We start from the raw sequence: 11,607 nt of genomic DNA, 5'->3' as shown, positions 1-11,607 counted from the left end.
ACACTCACTGGTCTGGGCACGTTGTTAGCCTGGTCAGACACTGTTGCTCATTTAACTTGGATGGTTACACTTATGTTCTGTTGTGCTGGAAGTCGCTGTAGATAAGAACGTCTGCTAAATGCATGTAATGTAATGCGGTCTGGACCAGTGACAAGAGCATTCATATTCAGAGCATCAGCAACTAAGAAAAGGACTGTCACATAAAATAAGGTGGCTAGATGTAGAAGGCTATGTCTTCACAGACTTTCCCACAGTGTATAGCTCATCATAATGCCACACCTGTCACTGTGGAATGGATTTGTGAAAGTACTCTGCCTGGGACAGACTTGATAGATATCATTTATCAGTATTGTTTAGCAAATTTTTTATCTTTTAAAGTGTTTGTTGGGAGTGTTGAGTGGGAAAAATGGGAATCCTGAACCAGGACCCTTAGTCTGGTAAACATGCATATACTGTACATTTGTGACTAAACACAATGATGCATCTCCAATAAACTCTAGACACACATGATGAGCACATGAAGAATGCACCTTATTAGCAAAATGAATGGCAGTGGTGCAAATGGGGTGGAAAAAAAAAAACCTTGCATAACAAGGTCACATTGACTTGGTGAATTGATGGCCGGCATGTTACGTAAGATAATGGTGGACGCTCAACGATTAAACTGATTACAGCATAATGAACTCCAGCATCTTCTACGGCGGGTGGAAATTTACCAAAGCCAAGCAGTAATGAGAGGTGACAAGCTGAAATGGGCAAAAGAATACATGTGGCGAAGTTCTTTGGTCTGAGAAAAGGCAGTCAGCCATTCATTCATTCACATAGCTATACAGAATCTCTCTTGAGAGAATGGCCACTGCTACTTTTCATCTTCCCACGGTGAAAATAAAGCTTTACGTTCAATTTTTAAACAAATGCTAACCCTGTGGACCTCAAAACGAACAAAATAAACAAATAAAGAAGCAATTCCTGTTAGCACGTTTGCCCTAATACGTTGCTCTCTTGCACCCAAAGGACATGCTAGTAATGATTCCCTGGCATCACTGCAGCGATTCAACAGCCAACAGTCAGTGATCTAGAAATTTATCAAATGCAGTCCAATGCAATCTTGCACTGCCAAAGTGAAACTGAATACTGTTCTTATAAATTGTCTACAAAGGCAGTTGCTTTCGTCGTGAAACTATTGTAAATACCAATTACAAAAAACATAGCTGGCTTATTGTGGAGCTGAACACTATCTGCAAGTTCATTAATGCCTGTGTAGACACTACACATTGTATCAGTACAGATAAAAATTAAAAAAAAAAATTCTGCCAACAGTGTTTATCGATATGAAATTATAAACTAAAATCTGACACTCATGAGAGTGTTTCTTCCTTGGGTGGACCCTCATATGTGCCTAGCATATACAGTATTTAAAGGCATAACATTCCTTAATGTCTTTTGTAAGAATATCCCAATGACAAAATTTCCTTTCTAATTTACAACATTGCAATATTACCCCATTGTAGGGTAAAAAATGATAAGTGATTCATAATTTATGAATAATTTATGACAAGAAACAAACAGGATGGTCAGTTAAGCATACGGAACTTAACTGATATCTGATCAGCATTCACAGACAGGCCATCCTCACCTCCCAGATGGACTTTATATGCATTGATATGCATTCTTACCAGTCCGTCAAGGTCATACATGAAATACAGAGTAAACACATAGATATCTTTCGATTTTGTCAGAGGAGAAACGTCATTGGTGACTTCCTTTGTGCTTTCCCTAATCATTTTGGGAAGTTAAAGACTAAACCTAACGCTATTTTTACAGCGAGCATCACAGTAGTCATTAAAAGGTTGGGCATGTAGCCCTTGTAAGCAGCTTTCTGGACATGCAGCCTTTCTGTCCATGGTCCCCTCATGTTTACAGGTCAAATCATGCAGACAAATTCACATTAATTCACATTAGCAAACAAACCATGCAAAAAGCAACATGAACAACAATGAAAAAAACATTCCCGAAATGTGCTGTGCGTAAAAAGCACAGATGCGTACTTGGAACATGTTGCACTTACTCTGAGTGTTTCTGTTTCTATAAGCCAATGGATAAAAGATCATAAATCATTGCCAGTTCTAATGGAAGAATAAACCTTTGGAGAAAAAAAAGGTACCTAATATGACTGATTACTCATAAATACTGTTTGTACATCTATGAAAAGGCTACAGTAAACAGAAAATGATTACATCCTGCAAAGAATAACAACGGAAGAAGCACAAAAACAAATGGAAAGTAGGGGGAAAAATGAAATTCTTTGTAAGAAAACCACTATTCTCAGCTATGTTGGAGTCAGTCTACTGCAGTTTCCCTCCGCTGTGAACTCGTAATCCATGTTTAATCGGAACGGTGATCATCTTTGTTCACAGTGATGCGCTTTAACACCTGCGAGGTTCTTACATTCTCAGTCTGTATTTGCGCCATGTTGGAGAACAGGAGAACATCATGTGATTCAGACACGGTTGTTGTGTGGGCTCCTATGAAAGGCACAGTGTGCCACTGGTGCCTCTGTGTGCATACAGTACACAACCTCCCTTGGCCTATTTATTTCTTTTGAAGGTAGAAGACAGAAATGACTAGACCTTCCTTTGTAGTTTTTCCTACTATGCTGTTGATGCTTGTTATTTTCTGCTGTTGGTCCTTTTACCCCAGTAATTCCACAGATGGAAATATGTTTCCTTTCATTTAGGCCTTACCTTGCCTAACGTTATTGCCTCACGTGAAGAGATACATATTTTATTTGTATATCAATACATGTTTTATATGTACTGAGGCAATCTGACTCAACAGAATGAGATATCCAGTTTTGTGATTATTTGTAAGAACCTACATACTTTCAAAGCTTCATTCTTAGATCAGTACACACGAATCACACGTAAGAGAGAGCAACAACTTGTTTTGGCTCTTTGCTTCTGCTGTTAAAAAAAAAAAAAAACCCACTCCTTCCTGGCCACAAAGCTAATGCATTTAAGGTGTATGAAAATGACAGAGGGAGAGGCACAGCAGCATCCAACCATATTGATATTTCATGGTTTAAAAAGCTCTTAAGCCAGTTTTACTGTCACACTAAAAACATATAGTGTGATTATGGTTGAGCCTGAGAAAGCTTAATATATATTTGAAATAACAGTTCTGTAATTCTGCAATCTGTAAGCCCCCTGGTCTCTCCTGAGAGGCCCAGGTCTCTCTGCTCAGATTTTTTTCCAAACAATATTTATAAGAGGAGGTAAAACACCAACATTTTCAATGACACAACAGTCATTCAAAGAAGAATTACCAATAGCAATACCTACACCTTACACAACAATTAAGTCCTCAATCCAGAATGTCACACCAGTTTGTTTTTTTTTGACAATTACCGTCCAACCCCAGCACTATGGGGGTGCTTAGGGGTGCATTGTACCCCCAGATGGATGTCAGTGCACCCCCATTTGTCTCCTTACATCTTGATGTCTATATAGTATTTATGACTTTTTGTTCATCCCCATGGATTGCAATTGCACACCTCTGTATTTTCTCCTGGTGCTGAGCCTGGTACTGTCTGAATGATTGTGTGCCCGGGCTGGACATGTTGTCCTTTTCCAGTCATTTAGCGCCAAGCCAACACACATGTGATTTGGGTCTGATGGCTTCATTCATTGTGACCATCCCAGCTAACTATATAGGATGGTCACAATGACATCCAGGAGTCTGTGCGGAGTCTGTCACTTTGAGACCTGGTGCTATGGGGGGGGTTGGCGTGCATTGCACTCCCAGATGGACCTCAGTGCACCCTCAGTTATCTCCTTATATCCCGATGTCTATTTTCTCCTGGCACCGAGCCTGGACGCAGGAAGATGTTGATCTTGGAGATGTATTCACTGCACCAGTCTTGCAGAGGGGCTGCTCTGACTGTTTCTGTTCAAAGGTCTAACGCAACTGCGTGCACTGTGACTGCATACTGTCATACTGCAGACAGGTGCAAAACAAAAGTTTTAACGTGTTCCATCCGTCAGCATTCAGACGGCCTTCTCGTTGCTACCACACCGCATTTGTGAGGAACGAATCATGGCGATTCAGACATTTTTGTATCAAACTAACAGACATTTTTATATTAATGATAACTCTGTTCCAGTTACAAATTAGGTTACTAAAGCAAAACAAGGCATTGGGTTTTTATTTGTGTGCAACATTCTCTTCATAGCAATGACCATTAATCGGACTAATATCAATGAGAAGAGTGTTACAGTATAAAACAGTTACATGAATATATGTAAAGCATGAGATACAAGTCACTGAAAACGGCGGTCCTGTAACTTTAACCAGAAAACTCAACTGAAAAATCTCTTTTCATGAATTCTGCTTTTTAAAGAGGTTGTGTTTTTCTAACAATTGCAAGTACAAAGGTTGAAACCAGAAGATGAATCTATTTTATCCCGTTTTTTCAATTTCAGGGCTGGTTCGTATAGATGGAAGAGCAAAATCTTATTTCGACATAATCTTATTTCTTGTTTTCGAATCTTATTTCTCCGTTACATCACAATACTTTGGAATTTCTATGAGAGTATAATAGGCTACACGAACGGCAGAACATTACGCATCCAGTCGCCGGAGGAAGTGATATCACTGTATGGTAGTAACAAGCTTCTTAGATACGGTTGCTAGGAACTGAACACTGCTGACTGAGAAACGGTGAAGGCGAGGAAGGCTGTCCCGCCAGCACTTTAATTTAACAGATTATTTTCAATTGTTGTCACACAGAATAAGATCTAGTATGCAGACAAAAAAGGAGGCTCGAAACGGTACTTACACGTTTTCTAGTCATCCTAGACCTCTACAAAACCGAAGCAAGTACAGGGAACCTGCTGCAGAATCGTAAGTTTTGGGTCAGTGGAGTGTTAGCCAACACTGGCAGTACACAACTATAACGTTGTTGTTTTCTTTACACGGCCAAACATGGTAAACCATTAAGTTTTCTGTCAACAACATCTCAGTATAACATTATCCAGACATGTATCGTGTGGTGGTCTTGACCTTTCTTGTCACAGGATCAAACTACGTTAGCAGGTTAACTATGACGGTAGCATGTTTGTTGCTTTTGGGAAAAGCTTACATGCTTGCTTTAAAAACTGATAGGATGAATAGGATTTACTGCAATGGATAAATGAGCAATGTAATTTCGAAAACTGTAGTATTGATAAGTCTGTAAGATTAGTGAATAATTACGGCTTGTTAATCGTTTATTTCTGTTAATTCATAAATGTAAATGGACAAATATCAAACCCATTTGTTTTTATGTGAATGATAGGAATAGCTGAGCCCTCCACAGAGGTGTAAGGGACCACAAGCAAGTGACAGACTAAAATGTTAGAAATCCGACAAAAAATCTCCAATGACGTTTACGTAAAATGAATAAATTACAGTTACATGTTGAAATTGACGTGACCAGTTGGAAATATGTTTGTCTTCAACTGTAGCCATGCGACGTTGAAGTAGTTAAAAAACGATAGCTTGCATGCAACAATGATAGATAATTACTTCATAAATCTGTATAATGAGAAAACTAGGTAGGTAATTAAAGATATTCACTGGAGAAATTATCCCAAGCCTGCTGATTAATTTAGCTTCAGGCTAGTATTACTGTAGCTAGTTCTTGAATCTGCAGATTATGGGCCTTTTGTGATTATGTCTCTACACGCCTGATTAATTAACAGCATAAATCAGCATTACAATGTAAAATGCAAACTGGTACTGTAGTGACTGAGAGCAAGTTAAAAGTAGCATACCATGGTTTGTTTTGCAGCATGCTAAGTAGAATGACAACTTAGGCTACATTAATAGATCTGTTTGAAGTGAATAAATAGGACATTACACCAGTCCAAGGATCCTATTTGTTACATGCAAGTTCCAACTAATGATATTTTGGCATCAAGAAGGTGTCAAATCTAATTTTTTCATCACACCTAAAGGTCATGGTATCACTTAGGCTGTCAGTAAGGCTGGGAAGCCCCCGATACGACAAGAGCAAAATTCTCTAACCTTTCTCAATCTAGTGCTCTTCCATTCTTAAATGTCATGATTCAATGCCATAGAATCCTCTTATAATCGCTCTTTCATTCCCGTTTTGAATCTTGTCAGTGTATTGTATTTAATCTCACTAGACTATTATAAATACAGACTTTCACAGCTGAGCAGCTCAGCTGCTTTGAGTGTAGGCTGAGCCCTGTGACCCAGGTTCAAACCCAGCTGTGTCCTTTGCCACGATGCCACAGCAGTGGGCTTTGTTGTGCCATGGAAAGGGGGGTAGGGGTGGGTGGGACAGCCAGTGTTTCCTTGACTCACTGCTCTCAGGCACACTGGGATTCTTCAGGTAACTGGGAGTTACTTGAATGACATTAGTGGAGTATCATCCTACTTCACCATGGTGTACAGTGTAGTGGGAAAAATAGCCCTTGACTCCATCCAAGTGAATTGGAGAATTGCATTTTTTCATCAGTTGTGAAACAAAAACATAATGTATAGTCAGTGAGTCCAAAACAGAGCTGCATGAAAGGTCAAAAAAGCACAAAAAAAAAAACAGCTGGCACTCTCTTCATGTTCTCCCTGTGTCTCATAAGAGAAGAGTCAGACTCTGATCCTAAGAGATTAGCCCATTTGACCTGCTGTGAATATTAAATATCAGCAATGCCTTACTGAGCGCCAGCCATGCTCCTGCACATTGTAACATGGCCTTTGTCCCCTCTTGTTTGTGCAGAAATGAGGGAGGTTCTAATTACGTGAACATCATGTATGATCGACGTGTGGTCAGAGGAAACACATATGCACAGCACATACTGCCACTGGTGAGTATTTGACTTCAGACTCAAAATCAGGACTCGTAACCGAAAGGTTGCCGGTTCAATCCCTGCTGGGACACTGCTGCTGTACCCTTGGGCAAGGTACTTAACCCACAGTTGCCTCAGTAAATATCCAGCTGTATAAATGGATAACATTGTACAGAACTGTAACCTATGTAAGTCGCTTTGGATAAAAGCGTCTGCCAAATGAATAAATGTAAAATAAATTACAAACGAATGAAAACAAATACATAACGACAAGTGAGTTGGCGCAGATTGTTTCAGATGCAGCAACTGGACGCATCTTGTCTAGAGACTTGCATTGGAATTGTAGGAGGCACACCTTGTCTGGAATTCCCTGTTTGACAGGCAGCGCAGCCAGACCCCATTGAGATGCAGAGGCAGCAGGAAGCCAAGAGGAGGGCGGCTGCGCGCAAAAGGGCCAAGGCGCAGTTCCGCTCCAGAACTCCGGAGGCAGTAGATGGCAGGACGCACATAGATGTGCAGACAGGTGAGGACGCATCACCAGCAAATCTCAGCTGAATTAAGTTAAATACTGATTTTCACTATTTGTTTCTCGCTAACAACCTAAGACACAGGTTTTGTTTGAAGACGAAATCTCAGTGAATGGTTTAGCTTTTACATTTGCATTTCAATCACATTAAAATGTCTGGAACTGTAAAATGGTTTGAAAGATTTTTTTTTTTCTGCGGTGGCCCTGATGTGCGCAACACATATAGAAAACAGGTGAAAGGCAAACAAAAAGGAAAGCACATACACAATGGTCACACACAAACAGAATAGAAGCAAAGAAAAACATGCAAAAGGGTGATATACATACAGAAAAACAGTTGTGTCATACTGATGTACAGTACCGTCAGATTCTTGGCAGCTGACATTCCACTCTGCATTCAGTTATTTGTAGAAGTGACACGGAAGGTGATATCTGTACATCAATATGACACAAGTCTGTACTGAGGAGCCTTTCGTGTAAGATCTCGCTTTGCATGTGTGTCTTCCCTTTTGTTTGCATGTTCCCGCATTGTTTGCACATCACCTTTTTTGTATTACTTTCTGTTTGTGTATTGTATTTTTGTTTACGCGTCACTTTTTTGAATTTTTGTTTCAGGTTTTCATTGTCATGTTTTGCACCTCAGGGCCACCATACATCCCCCAATCCAGAGCAATAAAATAAATTAAATCATGGTAAATAGCCATGTTTCTTACCAGTACAACCATCAGTATTCTGCCTGTCATCTTGATGTCGATATCTGTTCTGACACAGCATAAATAATCCGTTTGTACTCGGTCATGTATTTTTATTAGGCAAGAGAAAACACATTATAGTCATTCTGATGGAGCTGTCCTTTAATTTGTGATGCAGTGGCCTCCATTTTCACGTTCCTGTTTGTTTCTTCTCAGAGCTATACCTGGAAGAGCTGAGTGACCATGTTGAAGAGTGCAGTGTGGAATGTCAGACCGATGCCTTCCTTGACAAACCAGCGAGCCCTCTCTTTATCCCAGCTAAATCTGGGAAAGACGTGGCCACACAGATAGAGGAAGGAGAGGTGCCTGTGCAGTATATTATTGAGTTTTTAGGTGCTGTGGAGGCACCCTTACCAGCTTTTTGTTATGATAGTCATTTAGAAGTGTATGGCGCTGTACTCAAACCCTTGCACCAAACATTGAATTGACATATATTGGCGTTGCAATTGACCACATGTTCAAAACACTGCAGATTTTTTCCTCTACTCATTTTAAAAATATTATTAATATGTGTGTGTTTGGTATGTTATATTTTTATATTACTAAGAAAAGCTTGTGTTTTTAATTAAATATTTCATACAATATGAAAATGCTTATAGGTTTAAATGGTAAATTAATGGGAAAACTGCAGTGCTGTTGATAGTAATCCTAGTGGATTTAAAGAGAATTGCCATCCCACAAAATACAGTAATTTAGTTATAGTGGATGAATCAGCAAAAAAACAATTTCTTACATAATCTCTGCAACATCCGTTGAATAGACCCCAATGTAAACCTCTCTTGTTAGAGTTCTCCTACGCTGTTAGTCTGCATTTGTGCACTCATGGAGTGTTTCTGCAGGAGCACTGGCTAATGGGACAGTCTTTCTTTCAGTGTGGTGGACTGACGTCCGCGTCTGTCCCCGCAGCTGTTTGACTTTGACGTGGAGGTGCGCCCCCTGCTGGAAGTGCTGGTGGGGAAGACGATAGAGCAGTCCCTGGTGGAGGTGATGGAGGAGGAGGAGCTGGCCAGCCTGCGGGCGCGGCAGCGGCTGTTTGAGGAGCTGCGCAACGCCGAGCTGGTGGAGGTGCAGCGGCTTGAGGAGCGAGAGCAGCGCCATCGTGAGGAGAAGGTACGGCGTTACACTGCATTTTAAGGTGGTTGTTTACCTAGACCTACCTCGTTTTCCAATAAATGCACAGGGTCGATTCACTGTGACACTTTGTATCTTATAGGGCTTATGGGTTCTCCCTTACACGCTAACACTAAGATGCGCAACCGAAAAAATCTGTCATTTTCTGTCGCCACAGTGCTCTCAGTGCAGACTCGTATTTTGAGCCTTAAACGTCCCATGATCCCCTTTGACATTACCCTTACTGCGTGCGTACCGTGGGCTCAGAGAGGCAATTTACAGAACATGGCCCAAAGGGTGATGCATGGCGTGAGAAGGGGCGGAGAAGGGTGTCAACCGCAGTGTAGGAAGGGGAAGTGATGGAGAGGCACCCTAAGGGCGAATCGTTGGAGTTACACCTACCGCAACCTAAAATAAAACCTGTATTGGATAAAGTGAGGAAGTTAACCCGGCACAGTGTGTGCCATGCAGTGCTGGCCAAGGGTCCTTCCGCAAGCAGAGGGTTACAGGTTCAAGTCCAGGGGGTGACAGAAATGTAGCTCACTCAACTACAATAACTACAATCACAAAGCCACAAACCATTTACATGAGTGAATGAACAACTGAATAATCCTAATACAAGGTATGATAGGTAAACCTCCACAGCCAGGGCCATAAAGTTTCCTCTCGAGAGGACAGCAAGAGAGATGAGTCCCCTTTTTTGTCTGGATTTTTGTCTGCAGGAGCGCAGACTCAAGCAGCAGAGAGAAGTTCTGCGGAAGGAGAAGGAGACAGCAGAGAAGATAGCGGCCCGCGCATACGCACAGCAGTACCTGGTGGACCTTCTCCCCTCCGTTTACACCACACTCAAGGACCATGGCTACTTCTATGACCCAGTAGAGAGAGGTCAGTTGCAAACTGAGGCAGAAGTCCAACCATGTCAGTGTCAATGAACTCCTAAAAGCATGTTTTTCGGTAACTATGGCTGCACTGCAGCAAAGATTCAGGTGGTATCCTACCCTGTGTAACAAATAATTCTAACAGAGCCCATAATTAACCATTTTAATTAAGCCTTCTTTTTTAAACAATTTTTCCCTCATGAATTAATTTCTAATTGATGTCTACCAACAAATGTTGGACTGGTTCCATTTATGTTTGAGAGCACTATTCATAGTACGTAGATTTCTTTATTAAGATGCCCATTCAGTTTGGTTTATGTCTTTGTCTAATGTCTAGATTTGGAGACTGAATTCTTTCCCTGGTTAATGGCACAAGTCAACAGCACTTTGGAAAAGCGAAATGTTGCAAGAGCGTTTTTGGACAGTAAGTGGTCTCTTTGTTACTGTGTTTTAAAATGTTGAAAATTTGTTCTCCTTTAAAGACATGTTTACAGACTCTTAACTATATATGTCTAGAAGAACTACAAAATATTAATTTGATGTTGATTACATTTCTATTTTCATTAAAGTAAAAAGCCTTCATAAGGCCTTCTCTTAACTGTAACCCTTCCCTGTAAATGATCTTTTTCTTTTTAGCTTAGGGTGATTACATAAACGGTGGTTCAAGGCAATAAAATGGGTTCCAAATGTAGTTTCTGAATTTTTTCACTTTTAATATTAAGTATCAAAATTGCTGTGGAGTACTCAGTTAGAAGAATGATATTTGGTCATATTTCATTGTATCTACTCTTACATTTGACATACTGAGGTTGGCATATTGTTTGACTGTTTTCTGTAAGCTGTAAAGTTATTTGTAAGCAATCATTCCAAAAAGCTTAAAACAATTTCCAAGTAATGTGATATTTTAATGACAAGCTGTAAACTAAAATGAATAGTACTAAATATTGCAAGACAGAGCAAAGTGACAAATGAAATGGCCAACCATTATGCGCAGAATACAGTAGAGTATTCACCATTATTTATGAAGATTATGGTGCGGCATACATGACACAGATGACCCTCAGCCATGTGAGTGAGATGTTTCTGACGATGTCCCCCTCATCTTACAGTGCTTATCCGTGATGTCACCCAGCACAAGTCAGACCTCTTCCAGCAGATGGCGCACAAGTCCCCTGATTCCAACTGAATTCTGTAGTCAAGCAGCAATTAATAAAAGAGATTGTATTTTTTGTTACACTGTCACTGGCAGTTTCATGCTCGCTGTTCTGTATTCTCAATAGTACAAACATGTATAAACTGTCATGTCAACACAAAATATTTCACTGAATGAAGACTGCCAAAGAGGTGTCTGACTACTGTAACATGTGCAGTTGACATCACGTGGATGTATTTCAGTATCACAGTTCACACTCGTTTTCAATGGGAGGTGACTCAAGGCTATCACATTGCAAAATAAATATAATGCAGGTCACCTTTACATGTATTTGTGA

General features: G+C 40.4%; 1 protein-coding gene across 1 annotated transcript; it reads left to right on the top strand.

Moving 5' to 3' along the window:
• Positions 1 to 4,725: 4,725 nt before the first annotated feature.
• Positions 4,726 to 11,303, top strand: rsph3 (radial spoke head 3). The gene is made up of 8 exons (XM_036550230.1): positions 4,726 to 4,902; positions 6,782 to 6,869; positions 7,233 to 7,374; positions 8,286 to 8,431; positions 9,036 to 9,239; positions 9,962 to 10,124; positions 10,455 to 10,541; positions 11,227 to 11,303. Exons 1-8 carry the CDS (start codon positions 4,802 to 4,804, stop codon positions 11,301 to 11,303), a joined length of 1,008 nt encoding a protein of 335 aa, XP_036406123.1. The 5' UTR covers positions 4,726 to 4,801.
• Positions 11,304 to 11,607: the final 304 nt, after the last annotated feature.

This window comes from Megalops cyprinoides, chromosome 17, assembly GCF_013368585.1.
Source record: "Megalops cyprinoides isolate fMegCyp1 chromosome 17, fMegCyp1.pri, whole genome shotgun sequence".
Lineage (NCBI taxonomy): Eukaryota > Metazoa > Chordata > Actinopteri > Elopiformes > Megalopidae > Megalops > Megalops cyprinoides.
The sequence above is the reverse complement of the archived record's forward strand: the minus strand, read 5'-3'. Positions and strand labels throughout refer to the sequence as shown.